We start from the raw sequence: 17770 nt of genomic DNA, 5'->3' as shown, positions 1-17770 counted from the left end.
TTGTAATCTTAGCCTGCACTCGGCTAGACTCTTGCCCAGTTCCTCGCTCCTTCCTTGGGTAGTAGTCTGTCCCACTCTGGCTCTGAAGATGGTGACTCTCTGCTTGTCATATTGTCGAACGGCGTTGTCGATCGCTTTCTGTCGTAGTTCTTGGGTATCATAATCATAATTCCAAACATCAAGGTCTCTTCCAGGACTTCTTCTTCAGTGACCATTTGTTTGTTATCGTCGAGATCATCGGCAACTTTTCGAAGCGTCGGCTCCATGTCTTCCACCTTGGCTTCCCACTTCGTGGCCAAGTAATCAAATGAGCGATCCTGCACAGCGAGCTCATGCACCAGCATGGCTCGGTCTCCTTTGGCTCGATCAAGGGGCTGTGATGTCGTAGGGTTGGGTGTAAGGGACCCGAGCGAAACTTGACCTGGTGACTGGGGGATCGATCGTGGAGTTGAGTCGAGCAATTTGCTTTTGCTCTTGATAGCTGCCTTCTTCGCTGGTAACCTGTCGACCACGCGAGTCCTTCAAAACATGTCAGTATGATCATCCCAAAACTAGATGCAAGTGAGACCGACTTCTCCCGAGAAGCAGCATGAGCCGCAAGTCCATTTTGAAGAGCCTCGATGTCAGAATCTCGTCCCGATTGGGCGCTCTTGCTGGACTTTGCGGGCTTGCCGTCAGTGGTGTTGTCGGCCTTGCCAGTCTTCAGTTTCTTCGAAGTAGCGCCCGATGGCTTTTCAAAGAGAGAGCCGGTGTATGGTATCTTTTCAGCAGTTCGTGTCGATTCGAAAGGTCGTGTGAGGTAGAGATCATATGGGTTCGAGTCGGAGGGCGGCTCAATGGCGTGGGATTTGGAACCAAAGAGCAAGGTCTGGCACGGGCATGTTAGCATTCGAAAACATGAGCCAAATGTGCAACCTCAAATCCGTTGTGACAAGAGGCTTTGGGTTGCTCAACTTACGGGATTGGCTCCAAGAGAAAGTTGAATGCCATCTCCGTTCTGGACGCATTTGATCATGTCCTCAATAACATTATCACTCAGGGTGACAGCAAAGGCCTGGGAAGGCAGGCTGGCATCCTTGCCAGTCGAGCCCTCCAGCTGCAGCCCGCTTTCGGGAACCTTGAGCGAGTTCATACTGGAGGTCATCACGAGCCTCTGTAGGCCGTGGGGTGGGAAATGTCGCGGAGTTGAATGTTGTGTCGATCAATGCAGGAGCTGGGCGGAAGCGTGACGTTAGATCGTTCGGGTTCGCAGGTTGAAGATGAAGAGAAGAAGTCGAAGAATCGTAGCTGAGGAGGTAAGGATGCGTCAATGTGCAATAGTCAAAAAAGAAATCGTGAGGAGCGTTGTCACATTGTCATCCAACAAGGTGAGCTGAGAGAGAGGCCGCTGTTTTGATGAGATGGGCGTGAGAGCCTAGGAATATGGGGGCCGTTCTCCGATTCAGGAGGACAAAGGGGAGCGCCAGATGGTTTTGTCACTGACAGGCAGTGCAATATCCCAACACCTCAAAGCACACAAAGAATCTCCAACACCCTTTGTGATTTGCAACTCTCGTCGAGAAGCAAAAAACAAGTTGAGGGAGAAAGTTGTTGGAGGGCGGAGATGATGAGGGAATGAGAGCGGCAGCGGCGAGCCCAGGTCAAGGACGGGAGACGAGGGTGTACCAAGGTACTGCGTGCGGAAGGAACTGGGGGGAGGTACCCGTGCCTGCCTCTCTGCTACCTCACCAGCAAGCAAGCAAGCACCTCTGACCTTGACCTTACCTGACGGGCGGGAGTGGGTGCGGCCAAACAGGGAAGTTGACCGGGGTGGACAGTACAGCACAGCGAACAACACAGCGCAGCACAGTACCAAACTTGGGGTCCGACAGCGCAAAACACCGAATGACAGCACCATCACTCGAGCAGGGAGATGCTGTCTTTGGCGGATGTGCCAAGATACCCGCACGGTACGCTATGGAAATTCGTCCGGGGTGAGAGTACTTGGCGACTACTCAAGGCTCTATAGTGGTCTCGGTGATGAGAAGCCGTCAGGAGGGCTGTGGCTCAGAGGCCTCTCAGAGCCCAAAAGCACTGCAACTCTATCTGTTACAGCGACAAATTCAAAATCATTTGCTGGACCAAATGTTCCTTTTCTGTACACAAATATCTTCAGCTTCGCTAGCGTCCACTGGGGCCGTGGCTGCGGTGGCGTGCCTGATGGTGCGCCTGATGGTGCATGTGGAAGAGTCAACCGGTCAAGGTCCCATCAGGGGTAGAGGCTAAGTACTGCCCATGAGCTCTGAGCCACTGTAGAACCCTACAAGCTGGCCTGGAATAGCTTCGGGTCACAGTTCAGTACTTCATGGCGACATTCACGGCGAAGAGCGGACCAAGTACCACGAAAAGGCCCACAGCGACCGAGTGAGTGGTGGATGCATGCAAGGCGTTGTGCTAGTCGAGTAAACTCGTCCCAGAAAAGCGAAAAGCCAAAGGGTTCCTCCCGTCCCGTTCGCCGGCCTCTGGAAGATCTTTGTCTCTCTCTGAGGTATTTGAACATGAGAGAAAGGATTCTTTTAACGTGAAGCTGGGCAGATGAGAGAAAGGACGAGAGGCGAGACAATGGTGCTCTTCAGATTGTCGCATATTGTTTGTTTTCCCGACCCAATTGGTTGTCAGGTCGTCAGCCCAGAGAAACGGGACTTGACGGGCTGGATCCAGCGGGCAGGTTGAGCTACGAGCCTAGCGAACGAACGACCCATTCTGAAGTCTGGACGACCCATGGCGAGACATCAAGGGCTCGGTATGGGAGTTCACGGCGGATCTGTCATCCGGCCGGGGGGGTTCTGGTTGTGGTTGTAGTCGTAGTCGTAGTCGTGGCCGTGGCCGTGGCCGAGCCGTGGATGGGATGGGATGGATGGATGGGCATCCCATCCCATCTGATCTGTTTAGGCCTCATTCCAGAAACGGCTGGCCGGGCAGTCAGATTTCAGAGGGCTGGAACAAAACTTGCTGAAACAATTGAGCAGCTTGAAAAGACCATCGCCATGAGTTTCAGCCATTCAAGTCTTGCTGAGGCTTGAGTTTCTTTCTTACCCCTTTGTTATCTATCATCTCTCCCTTGAAATGGATCTTTAATAAATGAATTTGGCCCCAATCTCATCTGCCTTGCTATGCCTGCAATAACAATAGCGCGAGCTCAAACCCCCATACCCATAACCCCTGTCGCCGCGCTTCCAGCGAGCCGGCAACGGATCCATGGCCGTTTTGGCCCTACTGACTGCTCACAGTGGATCTGTGACTCTATTTCCAGTGACTCGAAAGATTGAGCAAGTGGATTGTTAAGCAGAGAAGCAATCTCGACGATTCTTTTAGGCTTCGTTATCTGAATGCCTGCCTGGTTGATTATGGAAGCGAAAGAAGGGGACTTGAGAATCAAGAGGCGGATGTCTGGAACCCTGCTTCTTCCAATCGAGCGATGTGAGGCTAAACCCGATGTCTTCAGCCAGCCAGTGGCAGACTGGGAGTGATGTGAGGTGCAGCACAGTGACGCTGCCACATGGCGACCGAGGACTTGGGGGATCTGATGATTGGACATGTGCCGAATGGCTTCCGCGATGGTTTCTCACGGTCTGTTCTGAGGCTTGAATGACTCTAGTACCCATGCTTCTGGTTTAGTTTTTTTATTACGATGATACAGGCATTGATCTAAGCCATTTATTATGCTTCTCGATACGAAAGGATGCTATTGTTCGTACTACACTGCTGACCAGACAGAAGCAGAGATGCCAATGCGTCATGTCTTGGAGAGTCTGCCCGTCTCGGCAGCATACCCGTGATCTGTGGTCAGCTCAAAAACAGCTCAGCATCTGGCCACCATCATTTTTATTTGTGTTGAGTGTGTAAAGAGGCTGATTGGGGGATATGCGGAAGGGTATGTTCCAGGTACCGTTCTTGTCTGAACCATTTATTTGATTTGGGCTCTGATGGCTGATGAAGAGTCAGTCAGGGATGCATCTGCATGGAAGACTGAACCCCGGTGAGTCTACGGTCGTATGTGGCTTACAGAATGCATGTCGGGCTGTCCGTTTCCATCGTAGAAAAGGCTAAGCCATTCTGTTTTCTGCCCATCAGCGTCACAGGCTGACGTTTTGACTCTGAAACCCTTGGAATTAATACGATTGTTCTTGGAAATATTCGTAATGGCCTCGAGAGCTTGAGGACGATTTATTCGAGGCTCATCCAAGGCTGTGTAAATGTGACTAAAAACCCTCCACGCAAATCATCTACTGCGACCCTCCTTTGGCTGGCGTGGTCGGGACCTTGCAGATGAATTGGTCTGGTGGCAGCTGGACATGTTTGCCGATCATCTCATCCTGGTGGATCAGGGTCCAAAGTTGTTCAAGACATGAATGAAGAGAGCAAATGCATAGATTATGCAGGGCTCGTGAAGATAGCTCGTGAAGAAATGGCCTGAGACCTACAAGAATACGAATATGTTTTGCATGACAGAGAGCGACATGTAGCATAGACTTTTGGAAATTGGTTTCCGAATATTATGGTAGATTTCAGTGGTCTTAATTGAACCCAAATATATTGGCAGATGTAAAAATAAATCACAAGTAAATTACTGCTCATGTCACCTCTCTGCGGCCGTTCTAGTGAAACTCAGCTACCCGGGAGCTAGTCGCAGAAAGTTTATACTCAACAACCACCTAACTATCAACCAATATCTCTAATATAATGAAGCTCTTGATACTTTCTCAAAACTTCATATTGATCGTCCCAGTATTCGGGACCGCTGCTAACCGGAGATGGGTATCATAAGAAGGGAACACCCGCTCCTCCGCTCCGCAATGCGGGGAAGAAGGATTTTGAAGAGCGGAAAGCAGAATTTATTAGCCACGGCCACCGAAGAAGCCGGACTCCATAGCCGAACCACCACCATCGATAGACAGACAAGCGAACGAACGAACAGAAGAAAAAGAACGCACTCACACTACAAGTCTCCGATATGATCCGGTTGCGGATGACACTGCATGATCGAACACAGTACATATGCACATCTCCATCGAAAAGAAAGCCTCAACAACACAAATGCCCCGCCCCCGCAACGCCGGTGGTTTTTATCAACTCCACCACGCCGACAATTCTCCTCTTGCGTTGAAGACTATTGATTCTCGAGACATAATAGGCGAATCTCTGGGTTTTCCTTTTCCGAGTGACATGCAGAGTGTTCGTCGAGCAATCATCATCTCAGATGCTGTCTGGCTTGAGCTTGTCGTAAAGCTCTACCACTCAGACCACTCTCCCACGCTCGGTAGATTTATTTAAGCTTTCCCTTAATCATAACGGTAGAGAGTTTTTTTTTTTCTCGCTTTCAACGGCCACTTACTAGCGAACCCCTCTAATCATAAATGAACTCGACTTTGTTTTCTCTTTTATGGTAACGAGTGTGTACCGATCTGAGCTAAGACACTTGTTCGTCACACAAAATGCAGTTCTGAATCCAGATGCCCGCCAACCTAAGCAGCAACATCTCTACGTTGGGAATTATTTCGAGTTCACGAATAGTACCGGTACAGTACAGTACAGTAACAGCCTGCGGACGTGTGTCTAGCTGGGCCTGACCAGGATCAGTCCGCTGGGGCAACTAAGCGGAAGAACCCTGTTCGACATGGGGGCACCGCTGTGTGCTGTGCAACAAGGATGTGTCTTCCTTTTGGTCCAAGAGAAGAGTTGAAAAAGGTCATGTACCTTTTGGTGACGCGCCTCATTCGAGGTACAGTTGCACAAGAGTGGGAGTGGCTCGGCGAAGCATGATCGCTGACATCACAGTCTGTGGCATCCCGCTGCATTGGCATATCTCGCACCTCTGCTGAACAATTACAACACGTACAACTGTCAGTGGCTTGTGATTGAAAGGGTTCTCAATTGGTGAAACTCTTCTGTCTTGTCACTTTATCTGCCAGCCTTTTTCAACAGCCCGACCGCCACAGCAAGCATTCGTTGTACAAGACCACTGCTCTCTTTCCCCGTTCTCACCGTTAAAAGACCTTACTGTGAAGGTGCCGGAGGCCCGTCTAGCGCTATGGAAATGGTCACGCTGGCAGATGGCTCCAGACTCCAGCGAGACTCCTCTCTCCGTCTCGCCTCGCCTGGTCTGTCGGGACATCCCACGTCGAACCAGTCTATAGTGTCCGGATGCCCTGAGAATCTGCCAATGACCCGAATGATAGGCCTGGTGATCCGAGATTTCTCAGCAGACCGCTACATGGTGGATGGCCGTAAGATGATGATGTTATTGTGCTACGAGGTAGGTCTGCAAGTCTGTCGATTCAATTGAACGAATGCAACATATTGAAAGATGCAAGAAATATTCTGCCATAACGAATTACAGAGTGGACTATGCATGCGCCACGGCTGTTCGTGTCTTTTTGAGGCTGCGCTGACATCTCCCACTTTGTATCCATATCTGCATCTGCATCTGCTAAGCCGGTGATCCTACAAAAAGAACCTGGAATGACTCGGATTTTGACGCCTGGCCTCTTGGCTCGTGACCATCCTGAGTCTGATGTTTGTTTGGTGTTTGGTTTACGTTTTAGAAATTTCATAGATACTAACAACTACCGATATTAGAGGGAATGGCATCTGTAACAGGGACTGTGTCGATGCCTCACCCTTGAGGGCCATTCAGTAAAATTGCAACAGACAAAACAAACAAAACAGAAGGGGAGTTTTCTCGGCGAGTGATTCAGGTGGAAATCGGGTATTGCCTGGACCCGCTGACTTTTCGATTCCCATCCATGGTGGACAAGGGTGATATCCCTGGCACTCCTTTGCTGTCACCTCGTATGGCTTCTGCTGGTGTAGTTTACTGGGCAAACATGGGCGCTTATTTGCCTCATCATAACCCTTCTGTCACATATTGACCGTGTGCAATTATAGGATTGAGTCTCTAGGACTATTAGGATCAACTTGGTTCATTGATTTGGTCCTTGTTCAGGGCACAGAGACATTGAAACGCATATTTGAGCGCTGCGAGATTGGATGTGAGTACCCGCTTGTATTGTTCGATATAACGGGAGGCGCTGAAGATATTGGCTATTGCAAGGGCGGCAGCCCAGCGCCCTCGACATGCTTCTAAGGAAATCACTGAATAATTCGACTGCCCTTTTCCTTCTGTTCATCGCCTAGCAGCCAATCTTTATTAATCTACGAATGGCTGCTGAGATCTTGAGGGGTGAAAACTGAAAGACTATACCATGTGTTGATCCAACTCCCTTGTCCACGCCAATGTAACTGCGAGATCAGTCTATCGACACAGGGCAATAGTCTGTATCAGCAAATCAACAGAGATTAGATTTTCGTTTCATTCTGCTTCTAGCCAGGTCGGCATTTGAACCTGTAAGAATACCCGAAGTGGCTGTCTGATGTTCAATATTCGCCATGCGTAACCCTCGCTTGGGACCCCGAATCTGCAAAATATTTGTGTGACTTACAACTTTACTTTGTGCTTGAAAATCAACAGTGATTACTATTTGTCATGTGCAATACTTTTATCGCATAGGTCATCAGTTTCTGACGTTTCGGATGAGTGAGCTCGAGCCGCTATGCCTTCAGTGCCTGGGAGCCTCTTCTGATAAACGTAAATACCAAGTTTTCTGCCGTAAGTCTAAGATAAAGTTACTCGCTTCATAAAGGAGGTCTTAGTAGCAATTAATAGTAGTTTGATTACCTTGAGACGAAACAGGAGCATGGGTTGTCGGCCAGTGTATGCTTGCAATCATGACTCTTGAAGAACTTTGAGTGAAGTTTGAGACAGCAGTTTTGTCATGAAACTGCATAATAAAAAAGAAGCTACTGTCAGAGAGCGAGTTCTACATAAAGATATCTAGTTATTCATCCCAATCACAGCAATATCGAAGTCGAACAATAGTGAAGCAAGATGTTGCCCGACTGAGTCCTCACTTCTCCTCTAGGGTAGCTCACTTGGGGAGATACAACAACACAATCTATCACGGCACTTGGATATTCCTCAGATCATGCCAAATCAGCAGAATCATGCACCTTGTTGGTCATCAATTCTCCATAACAACTCATGTTCTGTCAAGAATCACCAACAATGGTCATTAACAGTCATCGACTCCATTCAGGTACAACACAGTACGATATCAGACATCTCAACCGAACGGCATAGGCTCGGCTCATTCGGTCTAATCGGGCCTGGTGGACCATCCCCATCTGCACCTCTTGATCCTAATGCATCCTCATGCGATGCCATGCGATGCACATGTGGTGCATCTTCCGGTTCAACCGCACGTACAGACGTCCAGCTCTGCCAAACGATATCGGCATTGGAATTCCATCATACTGAGAGCTCAAGTCTTTCTCCAGTCTTTTCTTCACTAGGAAACACTAGACCAATGTCAACTATACACTATCAATGGTCCCTCAATTGCTTCTTCTTTTTCAACTTTGAGATTTTCCATATGGACCCTTCTCGACCAGGATCTTCACAGAGGGGTACCACCCAACCCAATTCAGCGGGTGAATAAGTGTGAGTGAGTGGGCCGTAGTGTTCTCGGTCACTTTAGGCTTTGGCTTGACCATTCTTTGACTTGATGGTGTTTGATCAGAGTATTTTCGTCTCTTCGGCTGAGGGTTTGTGCTATTGGATGATTCTAACGGCAGCGGCCCGGACCATTATATTCCAATGAAAAAAGCCTCTTCATATGCCTCAAGAGTCTATCTTGAGTGAATTTAACATTGGTCAAAGTGAAGTTGAGATAAGAAATCACCAGACGTTGATCAATTCCAGTCTTCTAAGCCAATTACTTAATTTCTCCATGTCTGAGGTCATTGTTATAGTGCCTGATGATCTTGCACTTACACTTAGACTGTGATAACATCATACTGTACCCCTGCTATTAGAGTTTCTGACTCTTCACTTTTCATCATGAGCCAAGATCTTCCATTTACTCAATGGCGTTCTCACGGTTATGACACATCAACTTCTTACCCGTCACACTAGCCTCAAATCCTCAAATCCTCTCTTTAGACTTTCCCCCCCAAAGAGGGGAATCAACTCGTCCTGTTCATGTTCTGTTCCTGTACCTGTAACTGTAATTGTAAGCGTACCCTCCTCATCCGTCGTCTTGATAAACGCCCACCCCCACGCCAACGCCAACACCAACGAGAGGGCGTCGATTATATGGAGCCCCGCCTCCGTTCCGAAAGTGTCTCTAGCTTCAGTCACTTAAAGAGTTGATGTGAGTTGTGATAGCTAGCGGAACTTCAGGACCGACTTGGTAAAGACGGACGAGGCATTTGACTTTGTCCCGATCCCAAAGGCCCCATCTGCCATCCTTTGACGGGTGTGCCGTCGCTTACGCTGCTTAGACTGCCCGCCGTGGGTAATCGGGTAAGTAAATCCTTCTGGGGCCGCGCCTTGTCATCTACAGTAAGGTAAGAGTCTGGTGGCCTCTTCGAGACCACGTGAACTGATAAGAGGTGGATCGTCGAGGCTGTTGATCGGACGGTTAACTAGACCCTTTAGATGGTCGTGATTTTCGCGATGTTGGGGATCGTGCATGATCGGCGATTGCTATCGCCAGTGACATCTCTGACTCGAGCCTATTCCAACAACAGCCTCATCAGTGACAGCCTTGAAGAAATCGAACGATGACCGACATGTCTGACAGTGACAGTTATGTCTCAGGAACACGACACACCAGGCTGTCAGAATCTCCGATCTCAAACTAAAAACCAACAGCCTTGCATCAGGCACACCTTGGCAGCCCGTCACGGCTGACCAGCCACCCCCATCAACAAACTTCCCAACATCAGGCTGGGCCAGGAACGGAAAGATTTGGAAAAACTGGGCGAGCGCCCCTCATTATTGATCATGAACCTAGTACAGCCGCAAGCTCCACGACCGTCCGTCTCGTACATAGAGGCAGATCCAGCAGGGTAGGGTGGACGATACAGCAGTCAGCAGCCATCGTGTTGCCTCGCTGCCTTTTGCTTTTGTCTTTGCCTTCTTCTTGTCCTACCACACCCGTCCTTCTCGCTACAGCAAGCTCTTCCAAAGGCCCCCACCGGTGAGCCATTTCTCCCATGCCTATTGCGTTTTGAATAGTAGAATTGCGCAGTGGCCGAGGTAAAAGTAGATAAAGTGCTTGGTCTCTGCGTAGCGTGTTAGCCAGCCAGCCGTGCCCGGGGCTATGGAGTCGGAAATCGGCGGGTTGGGTTTGACGAACCGTGGGTAACGAAGCTACCGAAATTTCGGCCAACAATGCAGTGCCAGGTTGGTCCCTTTCGCTCGTCGAACTACATTCTGTAAGTATGGGATCGATCGTGACAGGCTTGGTGTGTACGAACTGTGCGCTTGATGTGCTGTGCGATGTCCTGCCATAGCATGTCAGCTTGTGTGCCTACAGAGACGCAGTACTTGATGAGAAAACCTTCTCAATGGTGAACTTGGCCATGGCTTCCTGGGCTATCGTCACGTCAGCCTCGTCTTCCTGCCGCCGGCGCAAAACTGTCATGGACTCCCCATACCAACTTCGATAGACTCCTGTTGCATATCCTCCGTCTTTGTCACTCTCTCGTCAGCGATCGCGTCCGGAATATCGGTACGTATGTCGGATTATCTCACCATGTCGGCGGACTTGATCTGAGCTAGCATTATATCAGTATGATGCTTCTCGAGCTCCAAAGGGGGTGTTGCTTACCCTCGAGCTTCTCCCGAGCGACGGGAGACTCTGCCTTGGGAACGTGAGCGTCGGCCATCTTGTGTTAAGTTTAGGTTGAAGAAAGTGTTCGGTTTAGGAAACAAAGGCGACCTGCGAAATCTTGTTAGTCTGAGTTGTTGTCGTGAGGCTGGCGCTTGACGACGCCTTGGTGTGCGCCCCCTTTCTTGAGGGACACGGGACGGGATGCTAGCCGTAGAGGTTCCAGGAAGTACATACGTGATGTATGGAGGGTACGAGGCGTTAATGTTTTCGGCCGATAAAGTAAAAATAATAGCGACTAGTATTACAATTGATTGTGTTTGGAGTTTTGCCGTTGATTGACTTGATGAGACGCGCAAATGCTAAAGCCTTGTGTGACTGTGGAGCGGATTAAGTGTACAGTCGCGTGTTTATGCTCGTGATTGGGTTATCGTTGGCCAAGCCGTAGCCTCGTCAGCATCAGCCCCAGTTTCAGTGGGAGCTGCCCTGGAAATAAAGCGCACGGGCACTTCATGGATGGGACTGGATGCTTCTTTTGCTGTGACGGCGCCAGGGGCGGCGCGGCTCGCGTCCGTAGCTATCTGTGTACGTACCAGACCCTTTGACATGCTCCGGAGATCTTTGCGATATAGCCTACCCTGTACATCCAATTTTACATCCAATTTTGTTCTATACTTTCCGGTATGATGAAGTTGAACAGTCAACACTTTCAGTATTGTTGCTCTGTATGTATATTCAAGGTCTAAACCTCATTTGAGTTCATTCGGTCGCTACGTAACATGTTGTTTGGATCAACCTCTCCAGGACCAACTCCAGAGATGAAGCTCATACTTCGCACCTTCAGATCAATAAGTGCCAAAGACAGTTTGTCAGATCATGAGCTTGGGTACAATTCACAAAATATTGCCATATTCGATCATGTGCGGGGTTTATTGAGAGCTCTGGCCCGCCGAATTACGCCTCTCGTCACATCGGCAGAGCTGTTGTGTTGGTGATATTGGACAGCTCCAATTTTATCAATCAGGAACACATAGGATATGGTAGTTATTGATAGGTAACGACGACGAGGTACGGCTGATGGATACCATGAACATCCCGAGTTCACCCCCCCATAATGCAAATTCGCCAGGGCGTATGAGCGGATGAGTTCCTGGCCCCTGATTGTAGACCATTACAGTACACTCAAGCTAGGAATACATGTCAATCAGGCACCAGGCATATAGAGACGCATACTTAGAACCACAAAAGGATAATCATCGACATGTCAACACGGCAATTCACAGCACCGTCGCGTTTATCATGAAGATTCCAAGAAGTCCAAAGGTCGGTCCACACTGCAGTGGAAACGCTTAACGACAAAAGGTCCAACATCCGAGGTAACCTCTTGCGACCATCTCTCATCACAGCCCAAAAAGGCATCAAAGTATGCCAAGACCGTGACAGACTTTGGTGGCGTCATACATATACAGAAACTCATGAAGTAAATGGCCCACGAAGTTCGCTTGAAGGACTATCAGTACGCCAATTGCAGTTCTTACCTCTTCTCCCCATGGTCTCCAGTGATAATACAACGTCAACTTCTGTCCTGAGGGGAACTTGTGCCGCGGAACCTTGTTGGAACTCGCGATATCTTTCGGTCGCTAAATGTGACAGTGACAGTGACAGAAGCGATGAAGAGTTTTTCATGATGGATTGACACCGGAGTCATGGTAAAGAAACGAGGTCCAAACCGTGAATAAACTTCAATGTTCAACCGGAAGAAGAATAGTTATTGTTGTAGTCGAGTAGTTGCCGCATCCGGAGGATAGTGTGATAACTCTTGCTCGTGGGTCATGGGCGAAGTATCGCAACATGACTCAAGACGACCCATTCACCAAACCACGACTGACTCCCAAGCTCTTGTAATCAAAACCGCAGTCCAGTATATCGAATGCCTTTACCATCTCTCGGGAATAATGCAATTAGTTTGGTGAAAAATCATGTTCTCGGTGACATATCGATGAGTTCCAAGATCGTAATTCCGGAGTGTTATTGCCGTGTTGAAGACCAATCGATCAGCCATGGAGTCGATGTTGGATACATTGAAATAATGGACTAATGTGTCATTCAAGATACAGTATGGGAGTTACTGGGAAATGCATCTGACATACATTTCATCAGTAGTTCCTTAAACAACACTTCTGGAAGAATTGATGAGTGAGCAGTGAGGTCTTCTTATACTTATGGATTCCGAGTGTTCCTGCACGCTGAAAGTCAGATGGCCCTCCATAAACTTTGACAAGAATTCTCCAGAGAATATGGCTTGCATCCGCATTCCCTCACCAGTCATTCCAAAGCTCCTGGGGTGGAGTGTGCATCTCACGTATGCCAGAATGCACATCAAGAATGCACATCTCAGCACCCCTCTGGCAGATCTAGAATATAAAAAGCACTTCTGATTAAATATTTATTATTTACTTGAATTTGAAGCTCTTAGATTCGTCTCAAGTTCACGATTCTCGAAGAACCAATATTTGCCAGACTGCGCAATGATAGCTGAAAGGTGGGAGGCTAGGAATGTCGGAGTACCAAATTCAGAGTTGTAGGGCCATATAAACTTTAGAATATTTCTAGATGTCAACTCACCGCTACTTGATTTGAAAGTTAATTCCAAGTTGCTGGGGAACCAGGCGGAGAAGTTGATGTTTTGTTGATCCATTTTCTTGCATTCAGTTAATACATTGCTGCAAACGATGAGCCTGGTATGGAGAATCTCTTTTTGAACATGAATGAAATGAGGACTGAAGAAGATAACCTCAAGTCAAAGAACAAGAGCTCATATGTCGAGAACTTTGAGGCTCTCGTTGTCTCGTAGTCTTCGAGGAGATGTGCGCATGATCGGCGTCTAACAAACGTATAACGCCCCGCCATCTGACTTGCATGTCGGAGATGAGGAATCTATCCTCATTTCCGCTACTGATACTCCGTAATTCATCGACTGATAATATAATCATATTTGAGGAAGCAATAGACATGAATGAGTGCTGTAGGAGCGGTTAGTGTAGTACTGATGTCGAGAAGTCTCGACGGCTTGCTGGTCGACAGACAGCTTCATTCGACATGAACCATACAATGATTGACAATGGAAGGCAGAAAACATGCAGCAGCATCAAAATCAAAGAAGCATCACAAGAGCCCAGAAAGCCACTGGATTCCAGAATTACCCCTTTGGCATTCAAGATGCAGGTCTTGTGTGGAAGATGAGTCTTGCAGGCAAAACCATACCCTCCACACCAACATTCTTGAAGGCGTGAAGTGGGAGCTGAGAATGCGAAGTGGTTTCTTCCGTGATGAAGCTCTTATGGACAGATATACGCTTTTGAGTTGATATATATTGGCTGCGAATAAGGTGAATACTGAGATGGCAGAATTTGTCAGCTTCATGAGTGATACTGGTCAATAATTCTCGTCATGTTCAGCTGAGTAGAATCTCTTGATGGAAAGAGATATCTAGATTCTTGAGCAGCTATCCTCGACCGTTTTCAGCCCTGTCATACTGTTTATAGTGGCGTTTGACTTGTTCACTGGAATTTCTCCCATCACTGAGCTCAGGGCGGTGAAGAAAAACAACTGAATATAGAAGCATCTTGGAAGCTGATGGTGGGGTTGGACTGTTAGAAAATCCGGCGCACGGGCCAGCGTCGGGTCCCAACCTCGGGCAATAAGAATGTGGTAGAGAAACTTTTTTTTCCTCTCTCCCTTCTTAAAGAGCCCAAGTTCTGAAAATGACTTCACGCGTTCAACTCCCACGGTGAAACCATTCGCCATTGATCGGGAGATATAAACAACAAAAAACAACATCATAATGGCTTCATCGAGGATATTCATCAAGGGTTTGCCACCCAGTATCTCGGAGGCTGACTTTCGGAAGCACTTCTCCGCCCAAGGTCGCGAGATTACCGATGTCAAGCTGATTCCCCAGCGACGCATTGGCTATGTGGGCTACAAGACACCCGAAGATGCCTCAAAGGCAGTCAAGTACTTCAACAGGTCTTACATTCGCATGTCCAAGATCGCCGTCGAGACTGCGCGACCCGTGAGTTGACTCCTCTAAATGTCTTGACTTCTCATACTGATGGAATGCTAGATCTCAGACCCCGCCCTCACCAAAGGCCAGAGCGCCTGGCATTCCAAAGCTGCATCAACACCATCCACAACAATCAAGGGCAATGAGCAGCCCGCTGAAAGGGAGTCAGACTCGAGCTTGAGAAAGCGCAAGCGAGATGAGCCCCAGCCGGCGGACCCGAAGCTACGCGAGTTCCTTCACGTAATGAAGGAAGGCAGAGAGGGCGCGCTCGATGATGGTGTCCGCGGTGGTATCGGCGACGGCGTTGCTGCTGTTGCTGCCACCGCTGTTCCTGAAGAGGAGAGCGATGATGAGTACGAGCAGATCCCGACTCGAAGGGAGAAGCAGCGCAGGATCGAAGCACCAGAAAACCCGCTGGTCTCCCAATCTTTGCCATCGCAGCTGAAAGAAGCAAGGGTGGTCTCTGATGTACAGGCGGAAACTCCTGCAGGCGACGAACCTGTGGAGCCTCAAGAAGCAGCTGCAAAATCAAATCTGGAACAGCAGGAAGTAGTCGCAGAGGATGACGATTGGCTTCGTTCACGAACAAACAGACTGCTGGACCTTGTTGATCCCGATGACTTGGAACGAACTCCTGCGCAAGGGCCATCAACAACTGAGACCGATCATGCAGAGGGAGGCGAAGCTATGGAACTCACTTCTGTTGACCCGCCAGCTACAGCTGACGTGGCGATGAATGAGACCACGATGGAGGCATCGGGGGGTGAGCCGGCAAAGGACGACTCACTTGAGGCGATCCGCCGAACATCAAGACTTTTTGTCCGAAACCTGCCCTACAGCGCCACCCAGGAGGATCTCCGGGAGACCTTTGAGCGGTTCGGAACCATTGAAGAGGTATGTTTCAAATGATTTTCTTTTATTTATTTACAAAACAAAGGCGACGTGATGAAGCTCAGATAGGGACAGCTTATACTTCGGTATTTGATGAGAACTTGAGCGAATATTTTAGTAGATGCTTCGATTGACTGAATTGTTGCCAATCTTACTACATTTTTTTGAGGATTTTACTAGTCTGAATATCAACTAATAGATGTTGAAATACTAGGTTCATCTACCGGTCAGCAATTCAGGTACCAGTAAGGGGTTCGCCCTGGTGTTGTTTACTGACCCGTCGGGAGCTGTTGAAGCATTCCAAGCCATGGACGGGGCGACGTTTCAGGGGCGTATTCTTCACATCATTCCTGCGAGTGCAAAGAGAGACACGGGTCTGGATGAGTTTGCAATTTCCAAACTCCCCCTCAAGAAACAAAACATGATTCGGAAGAAACAAGAGGCAGCTGCTACTACGTTTAACTGGAATGCGTTGTATATGAGCCAGGACGCCGTCAACGCGTCGGTCGCCGACCGTCTTGGTGTTTCAAAATCAGAACTTCTTGACCCTACCTCGGCCGATGCTGCCATCAAGCAGGCCATCGCGGAGACGAGCGTCATTCAAGAGACCAAAGCATATTTCACCGCTAATGGAGTGGACCTCGAAGCTTTCAAGTCAAAGAAGCGGGGTGATACGGCCATCTTGGTGAAAAACTTTCCCTACGGGACGACGATCGACGAGCTCCGTAAGCTCTTCGAGGAGTCTGGGCCCGTGCTGAGAGTTTTGATGCCCCCGAGCGGGACAATCGCCATTGTCCAGTTCTCGCAGCCCAATTACGCCAAATCCGCTTTTGGGAAGCTGGCATATCGCCGGATTGGAGATAGTGTGCTCTTTTTGGAAAAAGCGCCAAGTGACATCTTCAGAGGCGGCGACCAACTGGATCAAGCCGTGTCACTAAAAGATCGTCCGGCTCCGACGGTCCAAAATCTTAGTGTGGATGACTTGCTGTCACGCGGTGATAAGCCGGAGGAGGATTTGGAAACCACCTCTCTGTTTGTGCGAAATTTAAACTTTTCGACTTCCACATCTCGGCTTGCTGAAGCTTTTCAGTCCCTCGACGGATTCGTCTCTGCCAGAGTTAAGACTAAAATGGACCCGAAGAAACCAGGGCAGACACTTAGCATGGGATTCGGTTTTGTGGAGTTCCGCACAAGGAGCCAAGCCCAGGCTGCACTCAAAGTCATGGATGGTCATGTACTTGACGATCATGCCCTGGCTGTTAAGGCATCACACAAGGGCCATGACGCAGCCGAGGAGAGACGTCGGGAAGACAAGGCTAAGAAGGCTGCAGGGCAGCGCACCAAGATCATCATCAAGAACGTGCCTTTCCAGGCGACCAAGAAGGACATCAGGTCACTGTTTGGAACCTATGGTCAACTTAGATCGGTACGCCTACCCAAGAAGGCTGACTATACCCCTCGGGGTTTTGCTTTTGCCGACTTTGTCACTCCCCGCGAAGCCGAGAACGCACTAAATGCGTTGAGGGACACCCACTTGCTTGGTCGCAAGCTTGTCTTGGACTTTGCGGAGGCAGAGGCAGTCGATGCTGAGGAGGAGATCGCAAAGATGCAGAAGAAGGTTGGAGGACAGGTGAACAAGGTGGCCCTTCAGCAGTTGACTGGCAAGGGCAGGAGTAGGGTCAATATTGGCAATGAAAATGATGAGATGGATATGTGAAGTATGGAATAGTAAACTACAGAGATACTATTGCCTTTCCACGGGAGAGAGAGAGAGAGAGAGAGTTGTGACAAGGCTGAGGGTTCCTGTTCCTGTGCCTGCACGGCTGATCTCGCTCTCAATGAGCTATGCGCCGTTCTCCCTTGGCAAGGGTCGATTGGTCGCTGTAGAGCGGATAGCATGCATTACTCGCAACGCTTATTCGGAGTGGCTACGATCTGGACAGAAGAATTCGATGCCCTGAGTTGACGGGTAGTATCCCAGGAGCCAGCATAGTCGTACGCCATGAGGTGCCAAGCGTCAATCCATGGGTTCATTCCTTTCAAATCCATGACTTTATAGTTTGCTGGACCGGCTGATGTAGCAACAGTAAGCATAAAA

The 17770-nt window shown here is 48.9% G+C and overlaps 4 protein-coding genes across 21 annotated transcripts; 1 reads left to right on the top strand and 3 right to left on the bottom strand.

Annotated features, from left to right (window-relative positions):
• Nucleotides 1-23: 23 nt before the first annotated feature.
• Nucleotides 24-1144, bottom strand: FOXG_00854 (uncharacterized protein; the record flags this gene model as incomplete). The annotated part of the gene is made up of 3 exons (XM_018377477.1): nucleotides 24-519; nucleotides 573-868; nucleotides 959-1144. 3 exons carry the CDS (start codon nucleotides 1142-1144, stop codon nucleotides 24-26), a joined length of 978 nt encoding a protein of 325 aa, XP_018233208.1.
• A 1757-nt stretch (nucleotides 1145-2901) lies between these two features.
• Nucleotides 2902-3926, bottom strand: FOXG_00853 (uncharacterized protein). Its single transcript, XM_018377476.1, has one exon. It carries the CDS (start codon nucleotides 3575-3577, stop codon nucleotides 3179-3181), a length of 399 nt encoding a protein of 132 aa, XP_018233207.1. The 5' UTR covers nucleotides 3578-3926; the 3' UTR covers nucleotides 2902-3178.
• Nucleotides 3927-7552: 3626 nt separating this feature from the next.
• On the bottom strand, nucleotides 7553-11257 carry FOXG_00852 (dynein light chain LC8-type). Of its 18 annotated transcripts, XM_018377458.1 has the most exons (9): nucleotides 10953-11257; nucleotides 10716-10826; nucleotides 10640-10662; nucleotides 10543-10576; nucleotides 10446-10480; nucleotides 10363-10389; nucleotides 10242-10311; nucleotides 7718-10167; nucleotides 7553-7643 (listed from the first exon to the last, which is right to left on the bottom strand). In XM_018377458.1, the coding sequence occupies exons 2-8, from the start codon at nucleotides 10771-10773 to the stop codon at nucleotides 10103-10105; spliced, it is 312 nt and encodes a 103-aa protein (XP_018233189.1). In that variant the 5' UTR covers nucleotides 10774-10826; nucleotides 10953-11257; the 3' UTR covers nucleotides 7553-7643; nucleotides 7718-10102. The 18 variants fall into 18 exon arrangements, with proteins under 18 accessions (XP_018233189.1, XP_018233190.1, XP_018233202.1 ...); XM_018377459.1 differs by lacking the exon at nucleotides 7553-7643 and having other exon boundaries at nucleotides 7843-10167; nucleotides 10716-11257; XM_018377463.1 differs by lacking the exon at nucleotides 7553-7643 and having other exon boundaries at nucleotides 7843-10167; nucleotides 10543-10662.
• A 3192-nt stretch (nucleotides 11258-14449) lies between these two features.
• On the top strand, nucleotides 14450-17642 carry FOXG_00851 (uncharacterized protein). The gene is made up of 3 exons (XM_018377457.1): nucleotides 14450-14790; nucleotides 14842-15675; nucleotides 15887-17642. The coding sequence occupies exons 1-3, from the start codon at nucleotides 14560-14562 to the stop codon at nucleotides 17387-17389; spliced, it is 2568 nt and encodes an 855-aa protein (XP_018233188.1). The 5' UTR covers nucleotides 14450-14559; the 3' UTR covers nucleotides 17390-17642.
• Nucleotides 17643-17770: the final 128 nt, after the last annotated feature.

The sequence above is a fragment of the Fusarium oxysporum genome, chromosome 1 (assembly GCF_000149955.1).
Source record: "Fusarium oxysporum f. sp. lycopersici 4287 chromosome 1, whole genome shotgun sequence".
NCBI lineage: Eukaryota > Fungi > Ascomycota > Sordariomycetes > Hypocreales > Nectriaceae > Fusarium > Fusarium oxysporum.
Note: the sequence above shows the minus strand (reverse complement) of the source record. Positions and strands in the feature narration are given on the sequence as shown.